Here is an 18,815-nt window from a genome sequence, read left to right as displayed (position 1 = left end):
AAGCTCACACGGTTAACCTGCCTGCCTTAGAGAGCCGACACAATCTCCTCAACAGGCATTGGGCCTCATCCAATCAGCCTTTCAATCCAAGGAGTGCAGCTAACATACTCTGCTGATGTTCCCGATTTTGAACTTGTAGCTCCAGCAATTGAGGCATGACTGACTCCAGAGGTGCATCTTCTGACTGGGTTTCAGCAGAGTCCTGGCATCTTGCAGTCCTCCAACTGCCTGCTTCCTCAGATATTCATGCCTCTGCCTGCTGTGAATCAGAAAGTGACATGCTCATCAGATTGTGTGACTCCAATGCCTCTCTAATACTGAGTCCCACCAAGGTGTGTGCCTTTGTGCTGGTGGAAGGTGTAGGTGATAGCTGATGCTTCTTCAGCTTTAATATCTGAGCTGGTCTATCGGATGGATTCCTGTGCCAAGCTACAGAGGCACTGGGACTGCTCCCCTCATGTATTTGCAAAGAAAGGCAGCTGTTATTACTGCTTTGAGAGGGCATAAGTGGGGAAGAGACAGGACTCATGTAAGGTTGGTGTGATAGATGATAATAATCTTGGTTCTCACTTAGTTTTTTGGCACCCATTTCGCCCTTGGTGCAGGCCCTCTTCCCCCTGCCAAGCTGGAGACCTCTCTCCTCAAACTGAGAAAGGACTCTAAACTCGAGCATCCCTTCTCTTGTCTGGGATCAGTTTAACCTGCATGGGAAGGAATGAAGAAATGGAGAAAATGTAAACAGGCCATATGTCAGGGCAGATGGTAAGGATGCCTGGCATGTGTGGTTGGTGAGTGGCAGCATTGAGGTGATAAGGAGACGACCCACATCGGAGATGAGTAAGTGTTTTGGAGACAGGTGTCCCTTCAGGTGGCAGTGATTGAGCTCCCTGTGGATGTTTGATGGATGCATGGAGACTGTCAAGTAGAATGACTTACCATGGCAGGACAGAGGAGAACATTCATCCTCTTGCAGCACTGAATGGCCGTTGTCTTGTGCAGGGAGTTGATACTTGCCAGCACTATCTCGGCCTCCCATGTGGGGTTGGTGACTTTGCTTACATGGATGCCGCATCGTACTCTTGGAGAGCTACAGCCGGTGACAGCACATCGCCTCTGAGAGGGCCTCAAGTGAATTCTGGAGCCTACACCTCCTTGCCCTCTGCATCCTCTGCCTTCTGTGCAATCTTTCGGGAGACTGCTTACCCACCTTATGGCCCTCAGCAGCAGCCCCCTGTCCTCTTTCCTGAGGGACTGTATTGGCTGCTCCTGCGGTGGTCTCCCCATGCCCTCCACCTCCTGAGCCACCTCCTCCTCCTCCTCATCTGCCTCCATAATGGCCAGCTCCAAATCTATCAGTCCAATATCCATCTGAACAGCAGGGCACGGAAAAAGCAAAGAATGACATTATTACCATTGGCTGCATAGACCCAGCACCACCCCAATCCCTCACCTGGGTCAGTACCTCCACTTGTGGGTGCTGGCAACACCACACAATCCATGGTGCCATGTGTGATCTGATTAGGTTGTGTGAAATTCCCAACATGACAAACGCTGACACAGGTCATGCAGGTCGATGTGCAGCAATGGGCAATGCACACCCTTAAGCCATTGCTATATGTGTCACAGGGCAGGGACAGATTGCAAATCATCACCAGATGGGTGTCCAGTGACAGCAGATTCCATGCAGTCCATGTCTGAACCACAGCCTGGACAGCCAACTGCTTGACCTTGACCTTGACCTTGTTAGGCTTCAGTCAGCACATGGTGCATTCGAATCCCTTCCCACCTGCCCCACAAACCACCACCCCCCCCCCCACTGCTCCCTGGAATCCCAGCACTTAGCGCAGTGCCTGACCACAACCTGCTGCAAGACAATGCCACTGTACAGTGGCCCCAAGGGGAAGGCCGAGGAGCACTCTTTAAGAGCTCCTCCCCCACAGAGCTACAGCAATGCCCTCAAGGAGAAAGCTGAGCAACACTCCTTCAGCGTCCCGTCCCCAAGAGCTCTGAGAAACAGAAGTCCTCCCTTCCCCCCTCCTCCACCATCCCCACCCAAATATCACAGGTCCACTGGCCAGCATCTGATGACAGCCAGGAGGAAGCCCACCAAGCATCTCCAGGGCCTGGCTGCAACATCCCCTGCACTCCGCTCACAGTGCTTACCTCCTCCTGCCAGTTCAACGCTGCCATGCCAAAGAGGTGGGAGATACTAATGTGGGCAGAGATTGCTGTGTTGATCCCAATAAAGTATGGTACGTGATGCAAATTAGTGGTAGGTCAATTTTCAGTGTAGCCCAGCGATGCCATTTTCTTCCGGTTGGGAGATGCGCACAGGTTGTAAACATTTGCTGGGGACACATGCATCTCCCAACATGTCCCACCAGAAAATAAGCGGGTCAGAATAGGAGAAACGCCCACTATGTCTCTCACTCTCAACCATACTGAATTAAAAAAATGAATTTCATCACTTATCTCAATTTAAGATCAATTCTATCAATTATCTATCAATCCCAACATAAAGAAAGACTACTTCCTGTTTATTGTGAGTTTATTGAAAGAACTAATGTGTGGTAGTTTTCTTCCCTGCTGAGGACACCTACCAAATAAACATTGGTTTCCCATCAGCCATTGATAAGTTCGACAGACAGGTCAATAGTACCATCATGTCCCTCAATAAAGGTGGTGGAGTGTTCTCAGTCACCACTTTTTTGAGATATTCCAGATTATTGTAATTTTCTAGTGCTGTTTGACACTGTGGCTTTTCCTTCAGGATTCCATAGGTATTTACTATGAATTCAGCAAATGTGGAATGGTTGACGGGGCAGTAACCAAAGTTTCTCAGATTGTTCATTATCTCAGTGTTTCGGGCATTCATCTCAGCACTTTGCCCAGATGCTCCTGCAACCTGGAGAAAAAATGTAGACTTTCATGAGAACTTCCTTTATGATAAAATTAAAGTTTATTTCTTAATGTCACAAGTCGGCTTACATTAACACTGCAGTGCAGTTACTTTGAAAATCCCTGAAACTGCATGGTGAGTGCTGCCTGACTGAGAGGAGTGCTTTTGGAGTTGGGTGAAAACAGGGAGTGGTAAGTTATTAGGTAGTCATTAAACTTGCTTTCAGGGCGAGCTAAATTATTTCTTATTTGGGGAGTTAAAAGCTGCACTTTAGTGCATTCCTGCAACAGAAATCAGCTGAGTCAGCTCTCAACTGAACTTGGCTGGTTGTTTGTGCAGCCAGCTAAAACCAGTTCCAGGGCTTTGTAAGTTGTGCCTATAAAAACAGAAGCCTCAAAGTGCTGCTCTGACTGCACAGTGAGTGCTGTCTGACTGAAAGGAGTGCTTTTGGAGTTGGGTGAACACAGGGATTGCTCTTTGACTGAGAGGAATGTTTTTGAAGTTGCGTGAACACAGGGATTGCTCTTTGACTGAGAGGAGTGCTTTTGGAGTTGGATGAACACAGGGAATGCTCTTTGACTGAGAGGAGTGCTTTTGGAGTCGGATGAGCACAGGGAGTTAGGAGAAACAGGCAGCAGAAGCTAGAAGGGAGAGTGCTGATTGGTAAGTAAGTATTTTTTTCTTTTTGCTCTTGGCATTGTAGTTGTTGCTGTTGTACATTTCAATACTGTTTCTGTGTAATTTCTGTGGTTTATATTTTGAAAAGGTTATATCTGGTAGTAACACGGAGCAAGAAAGAAGGGCCCGAGAAAATTGTATATAATCTGAAATAAAACATCTTTCAAAAGTTTAATTTAAAGGGGTAAGACATGATAGGAGAGCTCCAAGCTGTGGTTTGCACCTTGTGCTTCATGTGATAGGTTGGAGACAGTTCCAGTCCCCTGGGTCAGTGTGTTGCAGGAAGTGTTTCCAGCTACAACTCCTGGAAGCTCAAGTTGCACAGCTGGAGCGGCGGCCGGAGACACTGTGGAGTATCCACAAATCAGGGAGCATCGTGGATAGCACGTATAGAGAGGTGGTCACACCGCAAGCTCAGACTTCACAGGAAGGGAATGGGTGACCACCAGACAGTGTAAGAGAGATATGTCAGGTAGTGCAGGAATCTCCTGTGGCCATTCCCCTGTAAAACAGATACACGGTTTTGGATAATGTTAAGAGAATGATCTCTCTAGGAAAAGCAGCAGCAGCCAAACTTGTTGCTCCACAGTTGGTTCTGCTACAGAGAAGATGGGTAAAAAGTGTGCCAGCGCAATAGTTATAGGGGATTCTCTGGCTGCAAACGAGACTTCAGGATGGTATGTTGCCTCCCTGATGCTAGAGTCAAGGGTGTCTCAGAACAGCTGCTGGACATTCAGAAGGGGGAGGGCGAACAGCCAGTGGTTGTAGGACACGTTGATATGATCGACGTAGGTAAAACAAAAAGGGATGAGGTCCTAAAAGCAGAATACAGGGAGCTAGGAAGAAAGTTAAGAAATCGGGCCTCAAAGTTAGTGATCTCAGGATTACTACTGGTGCCACGTGCTAGCCAGAGTAGAAATGACAGGATATATTGGATAAATACGTGGCTGAAGAGATGGAGTCGGGGAGGATTTCAGATTCATGGGGCATTGGGACCGGTTCTGGGGGAGGTGGGACTTGTACAAATTGGATGGGTTGCACTTGGGCAGGACTGGGACTGATGTCTGAGGGGGAGTGTTTGCTGAAGCAACTGGGGAGGGTTTAAACTAATATGCCAGGGGGATGGGAATCTATGTAAGGAGTCTGAGAAGCAAGGAGCAAGGACAAAGTGTGGGGAGAAGGTTCCAACTACATCAAAAATCAGGGTAAAAGTTACAAGGAAGGTGAACTTAGGAGGTATTATTAATGGAGGTCTTAGAATTCAAAAAAAGATACAAAAACTAGCATAAGGGCATTTTATCTGAATGCTCGAAGCATTCAAAACAACGTAAATGAATTGACAGCACAAGTCATTACGAATGAGCATGATTTGGTGGCCATTACAGAGGCATGGTTGCGGGATGGTCACGACTGGGAGTTAAATATCCAGGGATATCAGACTGTTCGGAGGGATCGACTGGAGGGTAAGGGAGGTGACGTAGCTATAAAATTAAGGATGACATCAGGGCGGTACTGAGAGATGATATAGGTTCTATGGAAAAAAAGGTTGAATCCATTTGGGTGGAAATTAGAAATAGTAAGGAGAAAAAGTCACTGATAGGCATAGTCTATAGTTGTATCATCATGGGGCAAGAAATAAACAAAGAAATAACTGCATGCAAAAATGACAGAGCAACTATCACGGGGGATATTAATCTATACGTCAACTGGTCAAACCAGGTCGGTTAAGGCAACCATGAGGAGTTCATAGAATGTATCCACGATAGTTTCCTTGAAGACTATGTAATGGAACCTACCAAGGAATAAGCTATCCTAGATCTGGTCCTGTATAATGAGACAGGGATAATTAATGATCTTACAGTTAGGGATCCTCTCGGAAGAAGCGACCACAGTATGGTTGAATTTAAAATACAGATGGAGCGTGAGAAGGTAAAATCCAATATCAGTGTCTTGTAATTATACAAAGGAGACTACAAAGGGATGAGGGAGGTGTTGGCTAAAGTAGACTGCTGCAGGGATCGGTGCTGGGGCCTCAACTGTTTATCATATACATAGATGATCTGGAGGAAGGGACTGAGTGTAGGGTAACAAAAGTTTGCGGATGACACAAAGATGGTGGGGGGTAGGGGGATCCGCTGCCACTCTGCGGGCGATTGGTAGGTGGGCGGGGGGAGGGGGCAGGGGTGGCGATCGGTCTGGGCAGTGGGGGGGGTGGATAAGGGAGGCAGTGATGTGTGTGGGTAGTGTGGGGTGGGGGTGGGTAAGGGACACACACACACCTGCACACACGAGGATGGCCTCAACCAGGATCTTGGGCTCATGTCACACTATCTGTAACCCCCACAACTTACCTGGACTTGCAAAATCTCACTAACTTTCCTGTCTGGAAACAATACACATCCTTTAACCTGTGCTTAATGCTCTCTCCACTCACACTGCCTGTACCTTTAAGATTTGATTAGCTGTAAAGATTCACATTCCAATCATTATTCATGTAAATTGAGTTGTGTCTTTGTACACCAACTAGAGATCTATCTGCCACCCCCCGCACCCCCACCAGAGATCCATCTGCAACCCCCCACTCCCCACCACTGGGGATCCTTCTGCACCCCCCCACCCCACTGGAGGTCCATCTGCCTCCCCCCACCGCCCCCCCCCCCCCCCCTACCCCGCCACTGGAGGTCCATCTGCCCATCTGCTTCCCTCCCCACCGGAGATCCATCTGCCCCCACCGCCCCCCCCCAACCCCACCACCGATCTGAGTCAGAGAACCCTTGGAAACACTGAACGCCCTTGTCAGAGTCTGGAACACCCGACTCAGACTTTTATTCAGCAGGTCCCTAAAGGCACGGTTCCAGATTGGTAAATGCAGTGGTAAAGGGGGAAATGCTGATTGAGTTAGGCCAGCAGTTCATTAATTCAATTTAAATGAATGCACTTGTAGGTCTTAGTAAAGCGGCGATCTGCACAGACTCAGGTGCAGATCGCGATAAAGGCCTCACACCCGACTTATCACAATTTCGCGCCCAAAAATAGGCTCAAATTGTTGGTAAAATCAGGCCTTATATTCCAAGTGCGGCCTCACTATGGTTCTATAAAGCTTCGATATGACTTGACAATTTTTAAACTGAATATCTCAGCCGATGAAGGCAAGCATGCCAAATGTGTTCTTGACTACCTTATCGATCTGCATTGCCACTTTCAGTGACCTGTGTACCTGTACACCCAGATACTTCCCTTTGCCTATCAATACTCCTAAGGGTTCTGCCATTTACTGTGTATTTCCTATCTGTATTAGACCTTCCAAAATGCATTACCTCACATTTGTCCGGATTAAGCTCCACCTGCCATTTCTCTGCCCAAGTCTCCAACTGATCTATATCCTGCTGTATCCTTTGAGGCTCCTCATCGCTATCCACAAATTGCGGACCTTTGTGTCATCCGCAAACTTACTAATCAATCCAGTTACATTTTCCTCTAAATCATTTCCATATATTACAAACAGCAAAGGTCCCAGCATTGATCCCTGAGGAACACCACTTGTATAAAGTCTGACAACACCAGGTTTAAGTCCAACCGATTTATTTGATAGTACACTCACTCCAACGTCCCAGTCCAACGCCGGGATGTCCACATCATGAACACCACTTGTCACAGCTCTCCATTCAGAAATGCACCCTTCCACTGCTACCCTCTGTCTTCTTTGACCAAGCCAGTTTTGTATCCACTTTGCCAGCTCACCTCTGATCCCATGCAACTTCACCTTCTGCACCAGTGTGCCATGAGGGACCTTGTCAAAGGCCTTAGTGAAGTCCATGTACTCAACATCCAATGCTCTACCCTCATCAATCACCTTCACCACTTCCTCGATAAACTCGATCTAGGGGGCATAGAACCTCTGTGGGTAGAGTTGAGGAATTGCAAAGGTAAAAAGACCCTAATGGGAGTTATGCACATGCCCCTGAACAGTAGTCAGGATGTGGGACAGAAAATAAATCAGGAAATAGAAATGGTATATTTAATAAAAGGCAATATTACAATAATCATGGGCGACTTCAATATGCAGGTGGACTGGGAAAATCAGGTAGGTAGTGGATCCCAAGAAAAGGAAATTGTAGAATGTCTAAGAGTTTTTTTTGGAGCAGCTTGTGACACAGCCTACTAGGAAACAGGCAATTCTGGATTTGGTGAAGTGTAATGAGGCAGACTTGATTAGGGAACTTAAGGTGAACGAAATCTTAGGAAGCAGTGACCACAATATGATAGAATTTACTCTGCAGTATTAGAGGGAGAAGCTAGAATCAGATGTAATAATTACAATTACATAAAGGTAACTACAAAGGCATGAGGGGGAAGACGGCCAGAGTCGATTAGAAAAGGAGTCTTGCAGGAAAGACAGTGGAACATTTCTGAAAGAAATGGCGGAGGTGATAGCGGATGCCTTGGTGGTTATTTTCCAGACGTCGCTGGATTCCGGGGAAGGGCCGGAAGATTGGAAAGCGGCTAATGTTACGCCGTTGTTTAAGAAGGGTGCCAGGCAAAAGGCGGGGAATTATAGGCCGGTTAGTTTAACGTCTGTTGTAGGTAAAATGTTAGAATCCGTCATCAAGGAGGAAATAGCGAGGCATCTTGAGAGGAATTGCTTGATAGAGCAGATGCAGCACGGTTTCGATAAGGGGAAGTCGTGTGTAACAAATTTACTGGAGTTCTATGAGGATGTGTCTAGGGCGGTGGATAGAGGAGAGCCGGTGGATGTGGTCTTTCTTGATTTTCAGAAGGCGTTTGACAAGGTACCTCACAAGAGGTTATTGCAGAAGGTCAGGGGACATGGAGTTGGGGGTAGGGTGTTAGCGTGGATGGAGGATTGGTTGTCAAATAGGAGGCAGAGAGTGGGGGTCAATGGGTGCTATTCGGATAGGCGGTTGGTGACTAGTGGAGTGCCTCAGGGGTCGGTGCTGGGGCCTCAGCTATTTACCATTTATATAGATGATCTGGAGGAGGGAACCGAGTGTATGGTGTCGAAATTTGTTGATGACACCAAGATTGGTGGAACGGCAAATTGCGCGGAGGGTGTGGAGAGTCTGCAGAAGGATCTAGGCAGGCTGGGCGAATGGGCCAGGAACTGGCAAATGGAATTTAATGTTGGCAAGTGCGAGGTGGTCCACTTTGGTAGGAATAATGGTAGGAAGGATTATTACTTACGTGGAGAAAAACTGCAGCAGGCGACGGTGCAGAGGAACCTCAGGGTCCTTGTGTATGAGTCGCAAAAACCCAGCTTGCAGGTGCAGCAGGTGGTCAGGAAGGCGAATGGGATGCTGGCCTTCATCGCGAGGGGGATTGAATATAAAAGTAGGGAGGTCTTGCTGCGGCTATATAGGGCGTTGGTGAGGCCGCAGCTGGAGTACTGTGTGCAGTTTTGGGCGCCGTACTTACACAAGGATATTTTGGCCTTGGAGGGAGTGCAGAGGAGGTTTACTAGGCTGATGCCGGAGTTGAGGGGGTTGAACTATGAGGAGAGGCTGAATAAACTAGACTTGTACTCGTTAGAGTTTGGAAGAAAGAGGGGAGATCTCATTGAGACGTATATGATGATGAATGGGATGGATAGGATAGAGGTGGAGAGACTCTTCCCGCTCAGAAAGGACAGTAGGACTAGGGGACACAGCCTCAAGATAAAGGGGGGGCAGTTTAGAACGGAGTTGAGGAAGAACTTCTTCACTCAAAGGGTGGTGAATCTCTGGAATTCTCTGCCCGTTGAAGTGGTGGAGGCTACCTCGCTAAATATTTTTAAGATGCGGGTTGATGGGTTTTTGATAAGCGAGGGGATTAAGGGTTATGGGGAGAGGGTGGGAATGTGGAACTGAGCCACGACAGATCAGCCATGATCTTATTGAATGGCGGGGCAGGCTCGAAGGGCCAGATGGCCTACTCCTGCTCCAATACTTATGTTCTTATGTAACAACAATGGCAGGAGTTTTGGGGGGTTATTTGGAGGCACAACAGAAATACTTGAGAAAGGATATACTGGTATTGGAGGGGGTGCAGAAGAGATCATTAGGTTGATTCCAGAGTTGAGAGGGTTGGCTTATGAGAAGAGGTTGAGTAGACTGGGGCTATACTCATTGGAATTCAGAAGAATGAGAGGTCTTATAGAAACATATAAGATTATGAAGGGAATAGATAAGATAGAAGCAGGGAAGTTGTTTCCACTAGCAGGTAAAACTAGAACTAGGGGGCATGGCCTCAAAATAAGGGGGAAGCAAATTTGGGACTGAGTTGAGGAGGATCTTCTTCACACAAAGGGTTGTGAATCCGGAATTCCTTGCCCAGAGAAGCAGTTGAGGCTATCTCATTGAGTGTTTTTAAGTTGAGGATAGATTAATTTTTGAACAGTAAAGGAATTAAGGGTTATGGTGAGCGGGTGGGTAAGTGGAGCTGAGTCCGCGAAAAGATCAGCCATGATCTTTTTGAATGGCGGGTGGGTTCATGTCACACTATCTGTAACCCCCCACAACTTGCCTGGACTTGTAAAATCTTACTAACTTTCCTGTCTGGAAACAATACACATCTTTTTAACCTGTGCTGAAAGCTCTCTCCATTCATATTGTCTGTACCTTTAAGAATTGATTAGCAGTAAAGATTTACATTCTAGTCATTATGCATGTAAATTGAGTTTGTGTCTTTGTGCCCTGTTTGTGATCAGAACTCCCACCCACCTGACAAAGAAGCAACGTGTTCCAAAACCTTGGGGTGTTTGCTACAAATAAATTTGTTGGACTTTAAGCTGGTGTTGGGAGATTTCTTTCTGTTTTACCCCAGTCCAACACCAGCATTTCCACATCATAGGTAATTGAAACCAGTTCCAGGGCAGGTAAGATGACATAGTGGCACAGTAATTAGCACTGCTGCCTCACAGTGCCAGTATGCAAGGAGGAAGTGAAGCCATTACAACTGATTTTCTAACTATGACTGGTCAGATAAGAATGGACCAAGGCAAAGCCAGTTTCACCCAATGGTCAACACAGAAGAAGCAGACAAGCAGGCAATGTTGTAGCAATATTGTCACTGGACTAGTAATCCAGAGACCCAGAGTAATGCTCTCGGGATCTTGGTTTGAATCCGCCACGGCAAATGTGAAATTTGAATTTAATAAAAATCTGGAATTAGAAGTCTAACGATGACAATGGAACCATATTCAATTGTTATAAAAATCCATCTAGATTTTGCCCATCCATAGGCAAAATTTTATACACTAATTAGTGCATTTCAGCCAACATTCAGTGTCCTTCATGAACCACAAAGATATCGTAGGAATTGCAAATACTTCAAAACTTGGAAGCATTGTGAACTATGAGGAGTAGTGTAGAACTTCAAAAGGGCATAGATACGTCAGTGGCAAATAAAAACATGAGAACATAAGAAATAGGAGTAGGAGTAGGCCATCTAGCCCCTTGAGCCTGCCCACCATTCAATAAGATCATGGCTGATCTGAAGTGGATCAATTCCACTTACCCGCTTGCTCCCCATAACCCTTAATTCCCTTATCGATCAGAAATCTATCTACCCATGACTTAAACATATTCACAAGGTAGCCTCCACCACTTCAATGGGCAGAGAATTCCAGAGATTCACTGAAATTTGGAGCCACCAGATTGGCAGGCATGAAATGGACAGTGATTAATTTGGTAGGAAGTACTTGGAAAGACAATATGAAATGGGGGATACAACTCTAAAGTGGGTGCCTGAACAGAGGGACCTGGGTGTATTAAGTCATTGAAGGTAGTAGGATAGGTTGAGAGGGTGGTTAATAAAACTTACAGTATCCTGAGTTTTATTAATAGAATTATAGAGGGGCACAGAGCGTAAGAGCAAAAAGAGTTAGTGTGCTTGGGCAACAACTGTAGGAGAGATCTCCTCCAGGGTAAGACTACAGCCAGAGTGAATGTGGAGCTGTTGGGAATTTGCAGCTAAGTGGAAATTGAATTGAATTGACAGGTCTTTCCCTTTTTTCTTTTTGTAAATTCAGTAGTCTCGTTAAAAGGTCAATAAGGTGCTGAAAGTGAACGGCCAGTGGTCATGGTACAACAAGGGATGAGGTCCTAAGAGCAGAATAGAGTGCTGGAAAGCAAGCTGAAAAGACCGCGAAGGTAATTACATCAGGAATATTTCCTGTGCCCCAAAGTAGTTAAAGGAGAAACAGAAGGCTATGTAGGATGAACATGTGGCTGAAAAGATGGTGTGAGGGGGAGAATTTCAGAATTCTGGGGCATTGGGACTGGTTAGTCATAATCATAGATTGTCATAGAGGTTTACAGCATGGAAACAGACTCTTCGGCCCAACTTGTCCACGCCGTCCTCTTTTTTTAAAACCCTCAAACTAATCCCAATTGCTCTCATTTGGCCCATATCCCTCCATATCCATCGTACCCATGTAACTATCTAAATGCTTTTTAAAAGGTAAGATTGTACCCACCTCTACTACTATCTCTAGCAGCTTGTTTCAGACATTCATCACCCTTTCTGTGAAAAAATTGCCCCTCTGGACACTTTTGTATCTCTACCCTCTCACCTTAAACCTATGCCCTCTAGTTTCAGACTCCCCTACCTTTGGGAAAATATATTGACTATCTACCTTGTCTATGCCCCTCATTATTTTATAGATCTCTATAAGATCCTTCTACCTTCTACGCTCCAGAGAAAAAAAAAGCCAGTCTATTCAGCCTCTCTTTATAACTGAATTCATCAAGTCCTGGTAGCATCCTAGTAAATCTTCTCTGCACTCTTTCTAGTTTAATAATATCCTTTCGATAACAGGCTGACCAGAGATGTACACAATACTCCAAGTGTGGCCTTACCAATGTCTTGTACAATTTTAACAAGACATCCCAACCCCTATATTCAATGTTCTGACCGATGAAACCAAGCATGCTGAATGCCTTCTTCATCACTCTGTCCATCTGTGACTCCATTTTCAAGGAGCTATTAATATGTACCCCTAGATCTCTTTGTTCTGTGATTCTCCCCAATGCCCTATCATTAACTGACTAAGTCCTGCCCTTGTACAACCTACCAAAATTCATTACTTCGCATTTGTCTAAATTAAACTCCATCTGCCATTCATCAGCCCACTGGCCCAATTGATCAAGATCCTGCTGCAATTGGAGATAACCTTCCTCACTGTCTGCCATGCCACCAATCTTGGTGTCATCTGCAAACTTAGTAACCATGCCTCCTATATTCTCATCCAAATCATTAATATAAATGACAAATAACAGTGGGCCCAGCATTGATCCCTGAGGCACACCGCTGGTCACCGGCCTCCAGTTTAAAAAACAACTCTCTACAACCACCCTCTGGCTTCTTTCAAGTAGGCAATTTTGTATCCATTTAGAAACCTCACCCTCAATCCCGTGAGATTTAACTTTATGCAACAATCTACCATGTGGTATCCTGTCAAAGGAAACTGCTCACAATATTCCAAATCGGGTCTGACCAGAGCCTTATACAGCCTTAGAAGTCCTTGCTCTTGTATTCTAATCCTCATGACAAGAATATTAACATTGCATTTGCCTTCCTAACTGCTGACTCAAACTGTACATTAACCTTAAGGAAATCTTGAACAAGGGCTCCCAAGTCCCTTTGTGCTTCTGATTTCCTAAGCATTTCCCCAAGTAGAAAATAATCTATGCCTCCATTCCTCCTTCCAAAGTGCATAACCTCACTTTTCCACATTATATTCCATCTGCCACTTCTTTGCCCACTCTCCCAGTCTGTCCAATTCCTTCTGCAGCCCCGCTGCTGCTTCAATACCACCTGGGAGACTGATGTCCTTGGAGGGGGGGTTACTTGTTAAAGTAGTTGGGCAGAACTTAAATTAACATGGCAGGTGGATGGGAACCAATGTAAGGATTCAAAGCAGGGGAATCAAGAACAAGAGGAAAAGACAATAAGAAAAGTGATAGGTGCAGAAATGAAGGGCCAGAGTCAGATAAGAACAGAACAAAAAATAGTAGGAACAAAACAAAAAACATTCAAAGGGCTCACCTTAAGGTTTTCTACCTGAATGATAGGAGCATTTGAAACAAAATGAATGAATTAATTGTGCAGATAGATGTAAAGGGGTATGAAATAGTTGGCTCCAAGGTGACCAAGAATGGGAACTAAACATTGAGGGCTATTCCGAGCTTAGAAAGGAAAAGGGTGGTGGAGTTGCATTGTTGATTAAATAAGATATTGATACAACATAGAACAAAAATATTAGCACAGACAACATGGAATCTGTGTGGGTCAAGTTAAGTAATACCAAGGAGCAAAAACATTTGTGGGGGTAGTACACAGACCACCAAACTATAGTGTAATGTGGGGGATAGCATTAGACAGGAAATCAGTGATGTAAAAGAACATCTGTGATTATGGGTGACTTTAATCTGCATATGGATTGGGAGAGTAAAATTAGTCACAGAACATAAGAAATAAGAGCAGGAGTAGGCCATCTAGCCCTTCAAGCCTGCACCGCCGTTCAATTAGATCACAGCTGATCTGAAGTGGATCAGTTCCACTTTCCCGCTCTCTCCCCACAATCCTTAATTCCCTTGTCTGTCAAAAACCTATCTACCCGTGACTTAAATATATTTAGCGAGGTAGCCTCCGCCACTTCAACAGGCAGAGAATTCCAGAGAGTCACCACCCTTTGAGTGAAGAAGTTCCTCCTCAACTCCAATCTAAACTGCCCCCCCCCCCCTTATCTTGAGGCTGTGCCCTCTAGTCCTGCTACCCTTTCTAAGCGGGAAGAATCTCTCTACCGCTACCCTATCCAACCCTTTCATTATCTTATACGTCTCTATAAGATCCCCCCTCATCCTTCTAAACTCCAACGAGTACAGACCCAGTCTATTTAGTCTCTCTTCATAGTCCAACCCCCTCATCTCCGGAGATGACAATAGAGATGGAATTTCTGGAGTCCGTACAGGATGGTTTTTTGGAACAATACATTGAGGAACCATCAAGGGAACAGGCCATATTGGACTAGGTGTTGTATAATGAGAAAGGATTAGTTGGCAATCTCTCTGTGAGAGAACCCTTGGGGATGAGTGACCATTATATGATAGAATTCTTTCTCAAGGTGGATAGTGACATGATTGATTCTGACAGCAGGGTCCTGAATCTCAATAAAGGTAAAGGTAATGATGATGTTACAATGGACTGGGAAACATTACTGAACAAACAGACAGTGGGCAGACAATTAAGGAATGAATAGGTGAACTCCAGAAGTTGTTTATTCCTGTTTGGCGCAAGAGTGGCAAGAAAAAGCAATAGACCTGAGAATTAGGAGCAGTTTAAAATTCTGCAAAGGAGAACCAAGGGATTGATTAAGAAGGGGAAAACAAAGTATGAGTGAGCTAGTTGGGAACATAAAAACTGACTAAAGTTTCTATTGATATGTAAAGAGTAAAAGATTGGTCCCTTGCATTCAGAAAAAGAGAAATTCAGAATGGAGAACAAAGGAATAGTTAAGGAACTAAATTCATACTTTGCTTCTGTCTTCACATAAGAAGACATGAATAATATACAAGAAGTTCTGAGAGAAACAAGTTTTAGTGAGAAGCTAAAGGATATCAGAGAAATGGTTTGGGGGAAATTGATGGGATGAAGATGGATAAATCTTTAGGGTCTGATAATCTTCTTCCCAAAGTACTTAAAGAAGTGGCATTGAAATTAGATCCATTGGTGGTCATTTTCCAAAATACTTTGGACTCTGGACTGGTTCCTATAGATTGGAGGATAACTAATGTAAGCCCATGAATCAAAACAGATGGTAGAGAGAAAACAGAGAACTACAGACTAATAAGCCTGATATCAGTACTGGGGAAGTTGCAAGAGTCTATAATCAAGGATTTCATAGATCAACATTGGGAAAACAATGGGATAATCAGACAAAGTCAGCATGGATTTACAAAGGGACAAATGTACTGGAATTCTTTGAGGATGGTAATGAGTAGAGCTGACCGAGGAGAACTGGTGGATGTGGTTTATTTAGACTTTTAGAAGATTTTTGACAAGGTCTTACATAGCTATTACTATTGTAAAGTTAAAACTCACTGGATTGTGGTTAGTATCTTGAGGGGTAGAAAGCTGGTTAGCAGATGGAAGTGTTGGCATAAATGGGTCTTGTTTTGATTTGCAGGCAGTGACTAGTAGGGTACTGGAGGAATTGGTGCTAGGATCACAACTGTTCACAATATATTGTTATAAAGTGGACGTTGATTCCCCCCTCTGAAATTTAACACCAAAACACTCAGAGGGGTTAATTGCCTCGCCTTATAATCTGTAAAAAGTGTGTGTGAAGTGCTGTGACGGGCTCTGCAGCAACTTCTAGTGGTTGAATACAAATAAATCCCTGACACTTTCTCTAAAATCAACATGTAACTATTTATCTAACAATGAACAAATTAAATAAACTATGAACAAACCAAATAAATCCATTCTATTAACTATTTCCGAATAAAACAAGATTCTACTGGTATGCTGTTCAAATGAACATAATTCCTACTCATTAGCAAATATAAAATTTAGTCACTCTCTAAATTACAACCAGTTTTTGTGTCTTCTGGAATTCTGGGCCTTCTCTGTTGATTCTTCTGTCTTGAACTTCTTTCTTCTTTAGTACCTTTGCTATCTAGATGGTGCTTCCTCTAATTCACAGATGAAGCTATGAGAGCCAGCAATTTTCCTCTCTCTAGAGAGAGTTGAGAGCTGAGAGATGTTAGGTCTAGCAGGTGACAGTTGCTCTACTTTGTTATCCCTTGCCCCCTTCTTTTATATCCGTGATGACATATCAATATTTCCCACAATAGGATTGGTCCTGGTTTGTCAAAACCATCAGATTTAAATTTAATAGGATTTTAGTGTCTGATTCAAATTGATTGGCTAAATTCAAGACCTTGTTGTCTTGGTAAGGCTGCTTGGCTTTTCAATACTAATGTTTCAGTTTGGGCTCGCTATGTACTTGCATTTTTTTTAAATTTCGAAACACAAAAAAGACAACATCTTTTAAAGGGATCATGTAATGCTTTCCCCTGAGCATTTTACAATGTTACCGTTCTTACAAAGACTGAATTCTAACTTCCTACCTCTCAATCTATAATTACTCTAATCAACTTCACTACACCTCCTGCTTAAAAAAAATGAACGATCATCATGAAAAAGTGGCTGCGAATAGATCCAGTTCGTTAATTTAGAATTCCACATTTTGTACTATTTATAAATAACACTAAACACTACCATTTCTATCTTATATAAACATTTTCTTCTAAACTTGTCACAAAGCATACATGATAAGATTTTCATGACCCGCAACATGTCCAATTTGTGAATTAATGCTTGTAACATGAGACTCCAATGAAATTATCTGGTGTTCTTGTCCTTAAATCTTTCCAGAAATGTCAAAGGATTGTGATTAACATACACAATTGTCTCTGTACTGTTTACAACATAAACATTAAAATGTTGTAAGGCTATTACCAAACTCAATAACTTTTTTTCAATGGTTGAATATTTTTTCTGGTGGATAGAACATAGAAAAACTACAGCGCAAACAGGCCCTTCCGCCCACAAGTTGCACCAATCATATCACTACCTACTAGGCTTATCTATAACCCTCAATCCTATTAAGTCCCATGTACTCATCCAGAAGTCTCTTAAAAGACCCTATCAAATTTGCCTCCACCACCACCCTCTGAGTGAAAAAGTTACCCCTGACATCTCCTCTGTACCTACTCCCCTGCACCTTAAACCTGTGTCCTCTCGTGGCAACCATTTCAGCCCTAGGAAAAAGCCTCTGAGAATCCACCCAATCAATACCTCTCAACATCTTATACACCTCTATCAGGTCACCTCTCATCCTTCTCTCCAAAGAGAAAAGACTGAGCTCCCTTAACCTATCCCCATAAAGCATGCCACCCAATCCAGGCAACATCCTTGTAAATCTCCTCTGCACTCTTGCAATAGCTTCCACATCCCTCCTGTAATGAGGCAACCAGAACTGAGCACAGTACTCCAAGTGAGGTCTGACCAGGGTCTTATAAAACTGCAGCATTAATATTGAATGTTAATGCTGCAGGATATTGAATTTTTCTGAAAAATAACTGATTGGCCTTTCAATTCCACAATCATCCTCCTGTAACAACACAGCTCCAGCACCTACGTCACTTGTGTCAATGATGACTTTGAAGTGTTTCAAAAAATTTGGCATGGCCAAAATGGGTGAAGTGGTTAAAACTTCTTTAAATTCTCAAATGCCTCCTGGCATTGTTCTGTCCACCGAGATTTTGTGTTCTTTTTTAACAAGTCCATCAATGTCATTATGCTACTAAAGTTTGGTGCACATTTCCTGTAGAATCCACTCAGTCCCAAAAATCACAGCACTTCTTCAAGAATGGTTTTGGAAATTCCTCAATGGCCTTTGTCTTCACAAATCTGTGTCATCTATCCGTATCCAATGTTGTGCCCGAAGAATGTCACTTCCGCCTTTGCAAATTCTTTTTTTGCCAAGTTTATGACCAACTTTGCTTTCTGTAGTCTCTCTAAGAGCTCTTCCAAATGCTCCATGTGATCTTTCTACAAATAACTAAAGATCACTAAATCACCCATGTAGACAGCACAATTAGTGATTCCTGCAACAACTCTGTTCATAAGCCTTTGAAAAGTAGCTGGTGTGTTTTTCATCTCAAAGGGCATTGCTTTAAATTGATACAGCCTATTTAGGGTTACAAACTTCTTTTGCTCTCTCTGACAAAGGTACTTGCAGTAACCCCGAAGTAAGTCCAACTTTGTGTTGGCTTGTACTACTTTTTCCATACAATCCACCAATCTTGGAATTGGGTTTGAGTTAGATTTCATCACAGTGCTGACCAATAGCACTTCCGATAGCACTCAATGATTCTGCTTAGATTATCAGCTTTGGGAGCCAACATGACCAGTGAACTCCACTTGCTTTGACTCAGTTCTATGATGTCTTCTTGTAGCATCGCTTCTACATCCTTCTGAATATGGGCTGCTTTGAGACGATGAAGCTGATGGGGGTGTCATTTTATAGAACATAATTCCCTACATCAACCTCATGTACTATGGCATCAGTCCCCCTCGTTCTATTTCAACATAGATCCTCATAGCATTGTAACAAGTCTTTCAATTCAGTTCTCTGTTCCTGGGATAGATAGTTCACTGTCTTATCCCATTC

At 43.9% G+C, this 18,815-nt stretch overlaps 1 protein-coding gene across 2 annotated transcripts in view; it reads right to left on the bottom strand.

Annotated features, from left to right (window-relative positions):
* Positions 1-1,297: 1,297 nt before the first annotated feature.
* LOC145361759 (speriolin-like protein) overlaps positions 1,298-18,815 on the bottom strand; it is a 114,711-nt gene continuing 97,193 nt past the window's right edge. Inside the window, exons 6-7 of one of the 2 annotated variants that reach the window (XM_080217725.1) lie at positions 2,601-2,905; positions 1,298-1,368 (exon numbers count right to left, since the gene is read on the bottom strand). In XM_080217725.1, coding sequence (XP_080073851.1) covers position 1,368; positions 2,601-2,905 — 306 coding nt within the window. In that variant the 3' untranslated portion in view covers positions 1,298-1,367. Of the gene's footprint in view, positions 1,369-2,574; positions 2,906-18,815 lie in introns of those variants that run through there. The other variant, XM_080217717.1, reaches the window with a different exon arrangement.

This window comes from Carcharhinus amblyrhynchos, chromosome 2, assembly GCF_965287045.1.
Source record: "Carcharhinus amblyrhynchos chromosome 2, sCarAmb.v2.hapA, whole genome shotgun sequence".
In the NCBI taxonomy this organism is placed as follows: domain Eukaryota; kingdom Metazoa; phylum Chordata; class Chondrichthyes; order Carcharhiniformes; family Carcharhinidae; genus Carcharhinus; species Carcharhinus amblyrhynchos.
Note: the sequence above shows the minus strand (reverse complement) of the source record. Positions and strands in the feature narration are given on the sequence as shown.